Raw genomic sequence first — 17,434 nt, forward strand, 5'->3', positions numbered from 1 at the left:
CATTGGTAGCTCTTGCTGAATTGATAGGCACCGTATAACATGAAAATAGGTTATTTTGTCAAAATAGAAGCATTAGAAATTTCCAAAATGATTCCTGTGACCTTGCTCAGAGGATAATGCTTGTTTAAAAAGCCTGATTAGCGATTTACTTACGAGTACCTGCCTGACATCTTCCTTACAACAGCGATTATTATTCCTGCAAGGATTCCAACTGCAACTATGATTCCAATAATTATTCCAACCAGTGCAATTGTTTCTAGACCACCTGAAAGAGGAAGTTGGGGAGTGTTAGCATGTTTCTCATGGAGACCATTGATAAGAGGCTACTGGTAGAACTGACACTGTTCTGCTGCATCCCATTCCTTGGGGAAAATTTCCTTATATCTTGTGAACTCTGAAGCAGGTTTGGTAAGTTCAGCAGGCTTATTTGTAGCCTGCAGGCCTGCAGATGTGCCTTTGGGCTGGAGGGCTCCATATAGATGTGGCTATGGACACGGTAATCAGGTGAACCAGAGAAGGCAGACCAGGGAGCATGTTGTGGCTCCTGAAACTTTAAGAATAGCATGGGCATAGCTAGTGGCTTCTAGAAGGGTATTGCCTGGCAGTTAAGTTCTCCCTTGTCTCTACAAGCATTTCTTCTATTTAATACCTTTTTCAGTTTTCTCTGGTTCCCCACTCAGTCCACCTGTAAAGCCAGAAAGAGAATAATTACTTAATTACTCTGTACAGAGTTTTGCATCCCAATTTATAATGCCATATCCAAGGAAAACTTTTATCAACTATATCACAATGGTTTGAGGGCTGTGTAATAGGTTGTTCTTTTGATAGGGAATGAGCAAATGAAAAGCTTGAGAGAATGAGTGCAAAGAGCTCTCTAAAGTAATAGAAATCAAAATCTAAGGGACTGTCATCTGATATATACTAGTGAAACTTAAGTGTGATCTAGTTAAGATCAATAAGGATATACTTGGTATAAAAAAATAATAATTAAGACAGAAATCAGATTTTAGTTGTCTGAGTGATTTATGCTGATAAAATTTTGCCCTGCTCTCAGTGTATCTGCTGAACTATTTTTCTATTTATAAAGGCTTTTTGTCAGTTTAAAAGTTCCTTAAATTCCTGGGGGGGGGGGGGGGGGTGTAAGATTGTACAAAATCTGTTTAGTACACTTCTCTATTTCTGGAATTGAATTTGTGGCTGAGTCCCCATCAGAAGGAGATGAAACACAAATGCTATTTTTAATTCATTAGAAGTATGTCATTCTGAATGTTTACCATATCCTTTAGGAGAAGTCTGAAAACTCTATCTAAAATTAAAATCTGCTGAATGCTGCTTCTATTATTTAATGGTAAGCCAAGGCAAGAGATCTGCACTCTTAGCAGAGACAAGCAGGCTGGGAAAAGCAGGTAAAAGCACATACAATTTTTAAACAAATGTGTCTGATTTATTGAGGGATATGAAACTGCTGTAGAACACGGAAGCTTCAGAAAGAAGCTAGCCAAAGCAAGTGTTTGCTCATAGCTGTTGTCTAGAGGTAATTGGCTTAGGCTACTTAGGGGAGAGGTAGTAAATAATATACATACTACAGGACTTTGTAGAAATACAACTGCCACAGGATTTGATTTGACTATCTGTTTCAAAGCAAAACCTATATGCTAAAAACAAACTGACTTGAAATGTGATTGACAGACTGTCATTCATGTGAATTAAGTTTATCACTAATGTATTCTGACAGGTGAATCTGACATATTTGTGAGCCTCACAGACTTCCAATATTTGTGGTCTAAGTTTTGAGTTTGTACTTCAGGTAAAGTACATTCTGAGCATCTGTTGGCAACAGCTACTACTGTTCGCATAAATTGGAGAAACAATTCTTCATTTATTTAGACACGAAATTTGCATTTAGTTAGCAAAAAGTTGGTCTGGAAACAAAAAGACCTTTTTTCTCATAATGGCTCATCTGACCATTTTAAAGTGAGATTTGTTAAACTTATGACCAGTCATTGACACTGTAACAGGACTGGAATATCAGAGCAGAAAGTACAATGCTCGTGTTCTCTTACTTTTTACTGGTATGCACAAGACTGAACAGCTAAGAGCAATCCTGGTCCAAAAGCCACATAGAGTATGTGCCCGTTTATTTGTGCCCATACATTCTTATGTACACAATCAGACACAAAAGCATAGGTACTCAGCAAGCTCTCTGGAAGACAGCTAAGCAGGCATAGGGTAAACAGGTCAGAATGCACTTTATCAACCTTTTGTACTAATCTGTTGCTCATTGACTACTGTATGAATATGGGTGTAATTTGCTTTGTATGTGCATGACAGTAATTTGTGTCCCTCCAGGGAAACAAAGGCGGACAACTCGGCAAAAATCAAGAGGGCAGCCAGGTTGTAACAGTTATGTTTTCTGTATTTGATGACCTTTGAGTTGGTCCAGAAAAAAAAAAATTCTTTTTCTGGAGAGCTGTTTGATTTTCATACTAATCTGAAAAGAAAGTGAAGGCTTCAGAGAGTTATTGCCTGCCTTGGGGTAGAACTGGCAGTGCACTTGTGAACAAGATCGTATAGCAACTCATTCCTTTTGTCAGCGCGCAGCTGTTATGAAGTTAGGATGCAGAGTGATTATTAAGGAGTAATTTTAGAAATCTTACTTTTCCCTTTCCAAAATCAGCAATGCTACCTTTGGCAGCACCTTAAACTTGGTATTTGAATTTTCCAGATATTGTTTAGTAGATGACAATAGAACTTTGATATAATAAAATAGAAATTAAATATTTTTTACCATCAACACTTTCTGTGTTAACTTCGTAACCAGTAGAATTATCACTGTCTTCAGCTGGGGCAAATGCACTTTGTGTGGTCATCAGTTGTCCAAACTGCAAGAGATTTGTTACATTGTGTAGTCTTGTGGGCAACTACAAGAATTGGCAGGAAAAAGAGGGAAAAGAAAACCTCAGTACACTCAGTCTATGTGTATGAAATAAGCATTTAAATTTCTTGATCTGTCAGGTGCCCTGTGGATGCTTTTAAGCTATTGCTCGTCATCTTTGACTTGTGTACAGTGACAAAAAAGAAAACCAAACGTAGTAGTAAGCTGATTTGTATGCCCAGCTAGAGGCTTTCTAGATCAGATAACCTCTCAGTAGGACTACAAAAGGTGTAGGAGAGAACTGCAGAATATTGCAGACCTGCCTCTTTTCATTGTGGGGTGGTTTTTGGGGTTTGGGTTTTTTTTTACACTAGTTTGTCAGTTAGGTTTCACTGAAGCTAGTGGAGAGATACTGAATTAGAAGAGGCAAATGGCAGTGAATAAGCAGGTTACCAATGCTTTTTGCAGCACATAAGAACTGCCAAAAAGTTTTCAACTTTGTCACCTTCAACCTGATTGCTTGCAAAGCAAAAGCATTGGCGTTAGATTTTTTTATGTTAGAACTCAAGGTTATTCTTTATAATGATTATTCAAAATCTAAGCCACAAGACAATACCAGGAATATGAAAACAGGGTAACCTAAAGGAACCTTTATTTAGAATGATACTCACCAGGGTTGGTAATTCTTCAAATTCTGTATCATTTCTGTCTCTGAAATCAATTGTTGTACTTTCTTCTCCTTCTAGAACTGAGCTTGCTGAATAAAATTTTAGAAAATGAGTTAAGATTTTACTTTGTAGTCACATGTTCTGGCTACTTTGACATGTAAATTTTTTTAAACATGAGATCTATGTAGTGTTCCATCTCTCTGCCCCTGCACACTTATGTTTGCAAAATTATTTGGATTAACTTTGAATTCTGCTATACTCTTGCACAAAGCTGTAGGACAAAGAGCTTAAGTACACATCACTTAGCCCTGGCACAACCTTGAAACCTATTGGTTACTAAATACTTTGTCCAAGAAAAGATTTCTTTTTTATTATTATTATTTTAAGAAAAGATTCCCCCCTCCCTCCCTGGCTGGATGTGACCACTCCAGATTTCAAGTTAAGCATTACCTTCTGTATTGGGATAAATTACTTCAAACATCTTCCATTTTCTAAAATAGTAAGAGCTTTCTCCCATCTTTCAGCTCAGTCCCAGGTGCAACCTTTTTTTTTAGAACTATCATTAATGCTTATGGGTGTAGCTATAGTTTAGAAAATATTCCTACACAAATCTATTCAGAGATTTTTCTAAAGTTGCAAACCTTACTTGCCATAATTTCAATTTTTTAGGTAACAATGTAAGGTCTTCCTTTTTATTCTAGACCTATATATGTCATCTGTGCTCTTTCGTGTAACTGATATTTAAATTTTGGCCTGCACAATGCTCTTTCTTTACAAATACAGCCACGCTTCATCAGTAGGAAAAATGAGATGGAGCAAGGTAGAATGTGACAGATATGGATATGTGAAGATAGCTGGCAGTATCAAGAAAATGTCGAAAACATAAGTATCATTGATTAAGTTTCTTGTGATTCATAAAACTATGACCATACACAGTATGATGTTAATGTAGTGTGATATCTCTTGGGAGTTTCTAATTCACCATGATTATAAAGCTAGGTGAGGCTGCTTGTTATGCTGTTGCCTGCGGCATAAGAGTTCTGCTCATTCCAGATACCAGTGTTTTAGCAAAGAGCTAATAATAGACATTGTCCTGAGCAAAAACTTCAGGCAAAAACCCCAAACTTCTGAAAAACTCTTTCCTGCATCTAACTTTTATTTCAGCAATCAGAGCAAAATTTTGTCCAAACGTTTTCAAATCCAATTTATACTTTTTCAGCATAATACTGAGTTATTGCTAGGAAATATTGCAAAAATAGCTGAAGGTTTTGTGAATGAGAGCCATGTTCATTCTCTTTAAAAAGCAGAGAATTTTTAGGGGGGTTGGAGAAAACACTGGATGCTCACACATAATTTGCCTATGATGTACGTAAGGTAACAACTGTCAGCTGCTAATAGGTTAATTATGAACAAAGAATACCTAATCCTTTATTCCTTTGCAAGATAGTTTCATACCTCTGTAATTTGGTAAATAGTAAGTAGTAGATTGGTAGTGCTGTGTAGTGATCTCTTCAGGGAGGAGGACAGCTATTCACATGAGTTATTTAAAATCAGGGATTTATTGTACCATTTGAATATTTTATGTAAGAGAAATATTCATGACCTGTTTTATTAAATCTTAACACCGTTTCTACTAATTTCATCTAGTTTTATTTAGTGACCTAAAAACATTCTCATCTCCTCTGCATTTGAAGTTAGCCTATTTCTGAATTGTTAGACTAGTTCCAAATAGTAAGACTATTTCTTATGAGAGACTTTAATACTCCTAAATGCACCCTACTTGTGTTGTATATGATATAGAGGCAAGTAAACAGAATTTTTGTTCTGTGACTGAAATTAGAAAGAATGGGCATTTTGCTCGATATCAGTCAAAATCGGAAAAAGGATAGAATCACTTTGGATCAGCTGTGCATATATCACTTGGAAATTACTTTTCTTTAACTCTGAGTTCCGTTTAACTTTTGTTCCTTTTTCATCTGCCTCTTTTTAAAAGAAAAATGTTATTTCAAATGAAAAAGCCAATATTTCATTTTGAAATGAGTAGGGGAAAAAAAAAAAGCACTGGCACTTCAAAGGAAATTTTTCATACGGGGGATGAATTATTTGATATTAGAAAAAAATAATCTCTGTTTTTTGCTTGAAACTCTCATCTGAATTCTACTGGAAACTTGCAAATATTTTTCCTTGTTCCCAAAACTCATTTTAGAACCAAAGTAAGAATTTTTCATCCATCTCTAGCAATGCAAGACTGAGAGCTTTGTCCCATCGCCAAGAGAATAAACACTGATCTAAACTTAGATTTCTAATTCCATGTTTACTCAAGTAAATAGAATTTTATATTTTTATACCTTTATAAGCCTGAATACAGATACACTTTCTATTTAAGAGCCAAAAGGGTGTGCAAGTAGTACTTTAGGCACTAACAGATGAAAAAAGTATATTCATGTTATGCCAACGTGCTCCCTAATATAGTGGCTAATTAAGCCAGCCAGTCACCTTATAATCCATGGAAAGACTAGAACAGGCCAGGGTAAATCATATTTCTAAGTTAGATGGTAAAAATAAAGTTTTGGTCATTTTTGATTGAAATACTCCAGGTAAGCAGCCTTGAAAATTTTCTGCTGAGATAGCATAAAAGGAGCTTGACATCACTCAAGGTGTCTTGATTTAGCCACTTTCTAAATATCAGGGCATTTTAAGATATGGCATGACTTTATAATACTTATTTTTTTGCTTATAAATTAATGTCTTTAAAGTACAATATTGGGACTTTGCAATGTAAATATTAAGTGTAAAGAAAGAAATAGCAATAGAGCTCAACAACATGAATTGTGGATGGACCAGTGTACCTCATAACCCCAGATGGAACTGAAAAAACATCCTTTATTCACTAGTTGCAAAATAAGCACAGATGGAGAAAACCAACTACCAGAGGAAAAACCCCAAGTAGAAAGTGAAATAAGTTGGGTTTGGTTTTTTTTTATGTTAACAACAAGCAGCTTATTCAGAGAAGCTACTTATAGTCTTGGCATGGCAGTAGCTTTCAGCCCTGAAGAATTACTTGACAGTGAAGGCAGGTAAAGGAAACAGTGTCACAGAACAAAGATGTAGAGAATTACTGAATGTCACAAAGAAACATGAAATAATTATTCTTTGTGTGATAAAGTTATTGCAGATTCTTGGCAATGAGTGACATGTAGAAAATCTATTTCAGTGCATTTGGCCTCTGTGTACAGTGATTGACAAAAGGAGGTGGCCCAGATTAATCTTGCCTAATTTTAGTTTCTTAATAGAGATGCCTAAATAAGGTGTCTGCTTGCCCTTATCTTCTTTTATGGTCTGTAGGGAAAGATAAATACTTCTAGAAGGTAATGCAGCTTACCTGAGATTTGGGTTGTCCTTGGTAGTGCTGCCTTTCCGTAATTGTAAAGGGAAACTAGAATAATATGGCTCCCCTGTTAACTTCCTAAAGCTCACAGGTAGAACTGATTTCTATCAGTGTGAAGGTCTTATTCTGCCCTATCCAATCTGCATAATACTGCATTCAAGCTGAGGTCCTGTATTTGTTGGAGAATAGTGCCTGGACTACATTTCCAGGTTTGTTTTTGTGGGACAGACACTGGAGGTGGTGTGGGTGGTACTTAAGCAGACACTACTGAACTATTAGCAAAAGAAAGATTAGGAGGTGATTTGTTATCAGCATATTGCATTTGTAGGAAGGAATATCTGATACTAGACAGCTCTATGTCAGAGAAAGTCATAATAAAGTAAAAAATATTTAAATGAAATTGAGAAAAACTATTGGTCTTGAAACTTCTTTCCCTGTACCCAGTACAAGGCATATATACCACTGACATCAAAGAGAATGTAAATGGGATGTAAGGGTATATGTGCTTTAGTCATTTGTTGGTTTCATCTGATGGGGGCCAAACGTAGCAAGAGCCATAGGGTTAAGTAGTGCCTCTGCTTATGTTCTTAATATTATCTTAGAGGAGGCTGTAAATAAAAACAGTGCCTCATAGTGCTGTGATTGTCTCCAACTAGCACTATGGCCTCTTCTGTTCACAGCTATACATTGCTGCAGATGTGAATTAATCATTGCATTTCTTTCTGCCAAAGTTCCAGCTGGGTGCGTTTCAGTTCAAAGTCCCCAGCTGCTATAAGACTGCAACTTCTCACACCAGGAGAAAATTTGATGTCTTTAAAAGTTTAATACTGCTTTGAAAGCATCCCATGGTTAAGCATCCCATGACCCACTTAGGGGAAGATGAGCTCACTAGTCATTGTTATGCATGGAGCAACAGTTTACTAGAAAAACTTCTGAGGGTTGCTTTCAAAGCACCGTGGTTGTGTTGGAATGGAGAATGAGTTGTAAAACTGTTGTTCATTAGCATTTCTTTCAGGTATTTCCAAAACCAACAAAGATACTTTTGAAGATGAAAAATGTTGTCGGATCTTGTTTCTTTCCCAGCGGTCTGAATAAACCCAGACACCAGTGGGCAAAGACAGTTTTAAGCCTGTATTTTAGCTTAGTCCTTGAAATAGGAAGCCCTCAAATAGAATGACTTTCCATCTCTGTGATAAGAGACCAGTAGGTAAAAATTGCTAACCCTAAAGGATTCCCTCTTAGCAAGAGCTGAAATAATCTTTATTGGTCATTGCCCCTTTGCTCCTATTTAAAAAAAAGGCAGCTTCAGTTACTTATAACAGCTAAAAAAATTAACCAGCAGGTTAAGTGTCAAACAAAAGCTTGGCTCTTAAAATTCAAGTTTATTTTTATCTGTATCTTACTGATAGTATATTTTATCCTGTCCAGCTGTGCTAGATAGGTGCTTTGTGGAATGCTTCTCTAGAAAAGCAAGGGACAGAATTCAGTGAGACCGATTGCTTGGGGTAATACTGAGCTACCTATCTAGAGCTGACTGATGTTTTTCAGTATCTGCTTCCTGAACTGTTACAGACCAGGTGGTGGTGTTTGAAGGGCTGTGTATGTATGTGTGTGTTGGTCATCCTGTTTTGGGCATATTTTACTCAGCATTTATGTCCTGATACAGAAATTCCCTGAGGAAGCATTCTTTGCTCACAGACCTTAATTTGATTGTGAGCAAAATGAGTCTTAAAGTCCGTATCTCATTACTGGAATCAGTTCAGTTGTAGTTCAGTGGAAACTTTTATTCATGGTGGTGGAAGTTTAACAAAAATGTGTGATTTGATAAGGTATCTGCCTTTTGAATACATAATGTCTCAGCAGCAGCTCCGTAGTTTTCAAATACAATTTCGTCTGTTATTTGGCTTCATCCTCAATTTAAATGTATTCCATAGTCGAGTCCAAAATCTACCTCATCGGCTTAGTTTTCTCTAAAAGTAGTTTTCTATTTTTCTATAATTGCTTAAGCATTTTGGGGTGTTTTAAAAAAAGCATATAGGTGTCTGTTGTGAAATGGTTTAACACTGGTAAAGCTAGGCTACAAAATATTTTGGACTTTGAAAATTTGAGGTTTTGAAGACTATAGTAGAGTGAATTCTGGGGTTTGCCTTCTGGATTTTGAGCCTTTGGACAGTTGAAATTTTCAGACTGTAGAGAGGTGAGGAAGTTTCTTAATGAAAACTGAAACACTCATTTGTACCTGTGGCTCCTGCAAAATTCTGATATCTGCAGTGTCCTTAGCCCATTTGGGGCCACAGCATTGGCATTTTCTCTTTTTCTGTTAATTCTTTCTGGAAGTTGCAGTAATATATCATGCCATGATAAAGAAATGCTCTGGCATATGCGTAAGTGTCTAGACTTTTTGTTGTTCAGGAGAAAGTATGTACTGTCTGTCTAAATCCTGAAGTGCTTACTGTACTTTCCTTATACAAAGACTGACAGCTTTGCTTTATATAATGAAGGAAGCTGGATGACAAAATACCGTGCAGTTTGGAAAGTATCTGCCAGTTGAAAAATGGTCATGATGCACAAGGAAGGATTTAGCTCAGCCTCATTTAGAGTATGACTGACTTTGTTCAGGTATTCCATGTAGCTCATGATGACAATGTTTTGCTGAATTGTCAGAAACATTTCCTTTGGTCACCACACCCTACTACAGATGGTTTCTATTGCTGTGGCTGGCTTAGCCAAAGGAACAAAGCCAGAGTTAAAAATGTGCAGTGCCAAGTGGCAAAGAACCACTCAGCTGCTTCTGAAGCAAATCACATGTCTTCTCAATGTTACAATATTCTACATTGTCCATATATAGGATACCCACAGGAAAGCAAACAAAATATATTTTAACTGGGCAGATACAGATTAAAAAAACTGCTCTTCAAGTGCTTGCTATATGCATACGACCCACAACCAAAGTTACGAAACAAAGGCATGAGAGGAAAAGGTGGTAACTTACTAAGCTTTCTTTATGCATGATAAAATTGGCCACAGAGCTGTGGGCACTAAGAAGGAAAAGACTATTTAACTCCATTATGGGATATTCCTTTAAAATATTCCTTGCAGAACTAGTGATGAGACTTCTAAGGTTTATGCTTTTAATAATGTTGCTGTGTCAGTCTCTGATTTCTTGTCTGGTAAGTACACTGACCTTGGAGTTGCTATCCCATGAATGTGGGATAAAGTCACTTTCTTACTGATCTTTGCTGCCCCATGACCCTGTGGCAACTGCAGTCTTACTAGCAATTTCTTTGTTTTCTTTGAGCAGTAAGGGTTTGACTGGAGCAACAAATTGGAGTTGTGATCAAGGATCAAGGTGTAAGTCTCTTTTGCTTCATTCTGTAAGTGGCACCCAAAACTGAAGTGTTACAGTACTGTTTATCGCTCCATGGCTGACAAGGAATGAGCGTTGGAGCTAAGACAAGGACAAAAGTACAAAATTTCGTGTAATGGATCATCAATTTTTATGGGGTGTGCAGCAGAAAGCAGACAATCTGTGTACAAATATTGGGATAAGTAAATGCAGATTAAAGGAATTAAGAAATGACCTCTAATACAGTAATAAACTAATCTTTTTCCCTGAATCACTTCCTTCCCAAAACTCTGAGGCTGTAGCCATATGCCCTTTCACAGCTGCCTTGATGAAGGTTACTAACCCCTTGTATCTGCCAGCAGAACTGTTTGCATCATAATTTCTTAACTAATTTGTTTGAAATATGTATGCTAAACACTATAACTAGAACCTGGTTAGGCTTTAATTTTGTTCACACAATTTTTGGCTAGCTGCTTTACATTGCCACACAGCAAGCAAGATCCATTCAGATATGTTTAGTCTGACTTTCATAGTAACTAATAACATGCTAGCTAATATTTGGATGGGTTTCATAGTCATAAAAACATTTTAATATCCATTTGGAATTAAGTGTGTCCCCTTTACAAATTCATCAGTAGCTCATATACTACTTAAGCCCTCCTAAAAGAGTACGTGTTTGCCCGAAATGGTGTACACAGTGGAATTGTGCCCTCACAAAGGATTATCCTGATGAAATTTATGCTGGATGTTGTAGTGTTTTTAACCAACAAATACAAAGATGGAAAAACACGAGGAAGTCATAAAGCAACATGAGAATGTGCACAGCATCACAGTTTCTATTTCCTTTGAGAGTCTTTGGCCAGGCTTCTGAGACAGTGAGATGAAAATCAATAGCAAATTGCTGTCTTATTTTTTCTCATTTGTTTCTCTTTAGAACATCCCAACATACCTATATTCCCAATCCTACATCTTATTCTGAAATGCTGCATAGCAAGTTGTGCACCACACAGCTATGTGAGCTTTACTGCAGCGTTATTTCAAACTGAGGGTATGGGATATGCACACACAAATTGCAGGAGGCCCTTTTAGAGGCTGCCTGTCTGCAGCGTGGATCTGGGATGCAGCAAATAGTAGGACCTGGCAGCATTTGGGTTCCATCCTGTAGTCCCTGACCGCATCCAGACAAAAAGCAAACAAACCAACAAAACAAACGTGCAACTGAGACAGACCATATGTTAGAACTGGGCAAACAGTAGTCATGTCTGTGGTGTGCATGTATGGCTTGCCTCAAATGACGCAAGGAAGGAACACTGCATGCTTCTGTCAGAGCCCAACAGCCTGCATGCTGTGGGTTAGCCTTCCTTTGCTGTTTTTTTTATTATCTATTAAAATTCTCTTTTATCTCTCTACGTTCTCAGCTGCTTATTTTTGCAGATGATTTACAAGTACTAGATCTGGGGTAAATGCATGGGTTCAGTGGAAACCGTTGAATTACAGGAGCTGAGAATCTGGCCTCTCTCTTTCCAGTTTTCACCGTGCAGCCTGAGCTAATGAAAGGTCCACTTGTGAGCTTTTAAATATGACTATTTCCTTTGCTTTTACAGTTACACAGATGCAAAAACTAACTTTTGAGATACAGATGGGCAAGCTTCTGCTTTCCCAATGAAGAGGAGAAAGCAAATTTTTTCTGTTCTCTGCTGGTCTTTCACTATGACACTGCAAAATACAGACTCACTAATTTGCAGACGTACTCACTGAGACCCAGTAAGATGTTTTTCTACTTTTTGTGGTAATTAAGTTTTGGGTATTGGACATGTAGAGCTACATTCATATCACACTAATGTAGTTTACAAGAGGCATATATGGGGACACACGGGCAAGTGCACTCATCATTCATGATGCAGCCAGATGCAGGGTGAAAGGTTTTGTCATGTTTATTTAGTAGAAGACTGGCTCCCTTTTGGAGTCACGTGTGACTCTTCATTTTGTTTGTTCATTTTATTTAGTACCAGCAGTTACAGAACTTGATTTTCAGAAAAGTTTAGAGTTGCTGGACTTTGTTGCTTAGTTTTGCTACTGAACTGGCAACAGAATTTGGGTAAATCAAGATATTTTTGAAAAAAATCATTTCTTGTAACTTTGTCCATTTTCTTTTTTATGATTTTGAAAAACATAGAAAACTTCTTAGACTTTCATGGTTGACTGTAAACTTCAATTTCTTTTCTTACCATATAAACACTTTTCATCTGAATTATCCTGTCCGTGTGCTTAGTTTTAGTCCAAAACAAATGTAAAGTAATATGACCTAGTATAAACCTGTTTGAGACTTGCATAAGGAGTTATAACCTAGTATTTGCCTCTAGGTAAGATCAGGCACATGGACAGCTGATACGGCTCAAGTGACATGTGGTAACTTGTTTAACAATCATGTTAATTTTTGTTCATGTTATGTGACAGCCAATAGAGTAACTTCCTTCTCTGCAATGATACTTGCACCATGGGAAAGGTTTCAAATTAGGAAATGTGTTGTCTCTATAAAGCACTCATTTGAATGCTTGAGCTTTTAATTGTTTGATTAATGCTGTGCCCAGAAAAAAATTAGGCCAACTTCCATTTCAACTCATTTGGTCTGATCCTGTGTGTGAAGATTTGCCTGAGTTTTTATATGCCTAACAGGATCACAGAAGGACAAAAATGTATCTGCTAATCATTGAGTAGGAAATGCTTTAGTCTAAATATTCATCAGCTTGTATAGTGCTCAAGGCTGTCCTTGGTTGTAAGAAAGACAAGATACTCTCTGTTTCAGTCAGGATTTAAACCATGAATGGATAACACAAATAGAGTATGTGTGAATGTGTTTTTAAGTAGACAGTGGTGTAAGATTTGTTACTGGGTTTTCTTCCTGTGTTTTTGCTAATTTCTGCCATTAATTTTATTTGGAAGCTCACATATGAAGAGTGAATTAGTAAGTTAATTCTCCTTCTCCTCCACATCAGTATAGTATTTTATGCTTTTACAGCTTTGTCTTGCTTTATGTGACCCAGTTAAAGGAGCCTTTATCCTTTCGTCTGGAAAGCAACTGACTTTGGGACCAAATATTCCTGTTAAGAGTAGCACAAACCCAGGAAATTTTAACAGAAATCTTCACTCATTTTTAACTTACTAATGTTAGATGTTATTTGCATGTTCTCTATGAGCAAAGAATGTTTAAACATTTCTGACGTCTCCTTTAAGATTCAGAGGTTCCAACTGAAATGTTGTTCATAGGTTGGCTGATAGTCCTGTTATTGGATCAGTGGTAACTGCTATTTTTCAATCATGTTTCTGGTTCACAGTGGTCCTGAAATGGTTTCCATGCCTGTGGCTTTTTTGTAAAGTTGCAGTAACTCAAAGACAACAGATACTAATGAAACTACTCAATTTGTGGATCGCTATCTGGAAGGGGAAAAATGCTATGCTTACCACTAGGATCAACAGCTGAATTCAAATTACTTGGCAATTCAAGGAGTAATTCAGAACCATTAATAACAATTTTGAAAATATGCTTCCTGATTGAAACAAACCTGCTTTTCTTGATTCAGTCTCAATCCAGAAAATGGAATGCCCAAATACAACAAAAGGGTAGCTGTAGATTTATTTATGGCCTGATCAGGCTTAAGAGGTGTCAGAATCTGATAAGGAAACTTTTTTTCTCTAAAACCCTCCAGCCAAATTACCCCAGAAGTTCAGATATCTGAATATACCCACTCCACCTAGTATTATACAAGCCCAAAAACTTCTCCATCTTCACTGTCAGTGCAGGCACAGATTGCGGAATGTGGCATTGTCATTTTCAGTCTGTTCTAACTTGTAATTGTTGATGGTTATCAGTAAACAGCAGTGATACCCATGCTAAATATTTGGGTCTTCCTTATTTTATATCTGGAGTCTATTTTCCTGGTGTATCCTTAGGAGGTTACCCTAAATGACTGACCCCATGTGAGGAAAAAGTCATAAAAGCTGAACAGACACAGAAAGCCTTAAATACTGTAAACCATATTCTAGATCCAACTGTGGAGTTCAATACAGGCTATACTGGTAATAAAACAGAGGTAGAATCTTGCAAGCAGGAAATATTTTAACATTTTTTCTGGCTAATAGGGTTTCAATGTGATCATTGCTGGATGACTCCTTTCAGACTTGAGAGAAAATACGCTTAAAAATTCCCCAAAAGCCTTAAGACAAAAGACATTTTTTCCTGTAATTCTAGTATCCTAGAAACTGCTTAAGGCAATTCTAGAAAATTGTGGTGGGTTTTGCATCATTTTTAGTGTCTTTAAACTTTGGTGCTTTTAATATTGGTGCTTTTTAATGGTAAGCTAGCTGTGTAAGCCATAAAGTGCATATCCCAGAGAAAACCTAGAAAGCAGTATTTGGGACTTGCCTAATATCTGTAGATTTTAGACTTTCTGTGAAATTTCGGAGTGTAACTCCAAACTTTCAGCCTCATAATCTGACATGCAGAATACCTGGAATTCCCATTATAAGGTTCAAGCCAACACCCACACATACTGTGTATTGATATAGCTCCATTATTTCCAGCAGAATGATATTGACTGTCACCAAGCCAAAATCAGGTCATATGTTTCAGTCAGGGTCCTCAAATCCAAATCAGACAAGTAGATTTATGCTTTGGAAGACTAGTGAGTTGAGTTTCAGGTTATTGTTTTTGGAGCACTAGTACTTGGAACATGTTCCATAGCAACGGTAGCTGTATTTCACTGCTACAGGCACACTTTCTGTTTGCACGTACATCATACATCAGGCACATTGCCTGATGGCCAATTCATTCGTAATGAGTCAAATACTATGCAGAAAGACTGAATTTGAATGTGATGTTACTGGAATCAAGTACTGCTCAGGGTAATTCAGATTTACTGTTAATAAATCAGACTCTTCTCCTTTAGCTGTAAAAAAGACTTAAACGTCTGTTTTATCTAAAAGTGTACAATCTGTTTTTCTTAGAAAATTCAAAAGAAATAGTTTGCCAAATAAACTTTTTCTGAGTAGATACATAACACTTCAAATCTGTCTTAGGTAATACTTCTTCCTGTTTTAGTTTCCTTCACTTGTATATGTTGCTTATGGCTAAGTTAGTATTAGCAAAACCCTGCATAAGGCTCAAATTCTAAGCTGTTGTAATGCTTCTAAGTACAGAAGCTAAACACTTGAATGGAAAGATATATAAGTTACTTTCATAGAGAGATTCACCACCTAAATGTCAGTTACAACTAAATTATTTCTTGCAGTCGCCTTTGCATATATTACAGTGAAACTGAAGACATTTCCAAGGGCTCTTGATGTAATGCCTTCCCTGACTGCTTGTACCGGTCTCCTTCCCTTACACAGACACACAGAAAATTCTGTTCTAATAGAGCATAACTCAGCCCATCTGAAAACTTTTGATGTGTTTCTTTCCTGATGACAGCCATAGTAGATGCCCAGTAGTAGCTTAAGTATTCAAAAGAAAGTTTTATAAGCAGGACAGAACAACGATATTGCCTATGAGTAAGCACACAAACTGTTAAATTACAGGAAATGACTGGAAATAATTTTAACCGAAGTTTCTTCTTACCTTCTTCAGCAAGTGCTATGAAGGGCATGCTCCCTAGAACGAAGATGAAGAATTGAACTTTAATAAACATCTTTGATCTGCTTTGAGAATAGCTTTCCAATCTTGAGACCAGATGGATTCAAATTCTGATTAACTTTTTTAGAGGCAGGGGAGAATTGACATCACAGAAAGGAATCACTGCAAAAAGTACTTTGGTATTCCAAATATTCCGTTAACTGCTGCAGTCTAAAGGGGGAAGGTTTTCCCAGATGATAACTATACAGCTAAAGAAAACTGAACGGAGTTGGCATTACTTTGTTTAGCCAAGGGGTGGGAGCATGCCTAAGGTGGTCCTCAAAGAAGAGCCAGGCCCGCCCTCTGCACTCTGTTTGGTCAGTACTAAAATTATGATCTCAGCCCAGGTTTAAAGTTACAGGAGCTGTTGTGGCTTTCAGAAGACTTTTATTTAGCAAAGGGGGAAAGGGTATTTAGGCAGAGTGAGGTGTTCAGGGAGTTCCCTCCCTTCTGCAAACTGTCCTTACAAAATATTTAAGGAACAACACTAAGGACATTTTTGCTGTTATTTCCAGCAGTGAACTGATGGGGTTTTTTTCATTTCAAAGTGAGCCCCCATGTTTATCTGAGCAAGTGTGGTAGTGAATGTGCATTTAGGGATACTGAAATAGTTTTAGGACGGGTTATTTAATTCTGCAGTAAATACCGTCTGAATTTTTCTGCATGTCTAAGTCTCCCTCAGCTTGTGTCCTCAAGTGACATCCTAGCCTTACTCTAGCATTTACCTCTGCCCACAGGCTTGCTGGCTTCAGTGTGCTAATATCACCCTTCAGAGACGGAGGGTTTTTGCTTTTCATATGTAACTATTAGTAGTACAGCTATACAATGGTCTGTACAAGACTAGTTACTTTTTTCTTCTATATGTTTCTGTGCATCAGCATTGCATGGCACATCTGCAAGACTAGATCAACACTCTACCAACACCTGTAACAGATACTTTTTCTCACAAATAATGGTGGTTAGACAGCAACTGGGGCTGAAGCAGGACTTGGGGACCAATGATTTATATTAATCCTTTTCTGAACCCTCCCTTGTCTTGGACAAGTAATCTACTGATTCACATCTATTTAGGAATGCAGTGAGTTTTGATCAGTGCTCACATGTGAACTAACTGTATCACTATGTGTGCCACATAGCTGAGTGGAGGAAGTATTTGACCTTCTCCCTCAGTTTCTGTACCTTGAAGTCCTGAAGTGATAGGACATCAGACTCTGAAGCATAGCAGCAGAAGCATAAATTTGTTTCCTTTCTGCTGACAGTTGTGGAGGAGGTAACCTCTGCGGAAGACTGGGGCAGGCTTGTGGGAGAGGTTTTATCTTTTTAAAAAAAAACAACAACAAAACAAAAACCCAACCAAAAAAAAACCTGAAACATGGCTAGGTTGTTTTGCTCAGTGAATGTGAGTCAGACCTGTCATTAAGACCCCACAACACTTTGCGCTATGAAGGACCAAAGCAAGTCTAAACATAAGCAATGATACAGTGATGTA

At 37.3% G+C, this 17,434-nt stretch overlaps 2 protein-coding genes across 2 annotated transcripts in view; one reads left to right on the forward strand and one right to left on the reverse strand.

Moving 5' to 3' along the window:
• The window catches only part of LRRC38 (leucine rich repeat containing 38), a 67,940-nt gene that overhangs the window by 16,632 nt on the left and 33,874 nt on the right, over positions 1–17,434 (forward strand). The gene's annotated exons all lie outside the window — the stretch shown is intronic.
• PDPN (podoplanin) lies at positions 150–15,961 on the reverse strand. The gene is made up of 5 exons (XM_010577292.1): positions 15,892–15,961; positions 3,547–3,632; positions 2,789–2,921; positions 650–685; positions 150–265 (listed from the first exon to the last, which is right to left on the reverse strand). Exons 1-5 carry the CDS (start codon positions 15,959–15,961, stop codon positions 150–152), a joined length of 441 nt encoding a protein of 146 aa, XP_010575594.1.

The sequence above is a fragment of the Haliaeetus leucocephalus genome, unplaced genomic scaffold (genome assembly GCF_000737465.1).
Source record: "Haliaeetus leucocephalus isolate CR32 unplaced genomic scaffold, Haliaeetus_leucocephalus-4.0 Scaffold556, whole genome shotgun sequence".
Lineage (NCBI taxonomy): Eukaryota > Metazoa > Chordata > Aves > Accipitriformes > Accipitridae > Haliaeetus > Haliaeetus leucocephalus.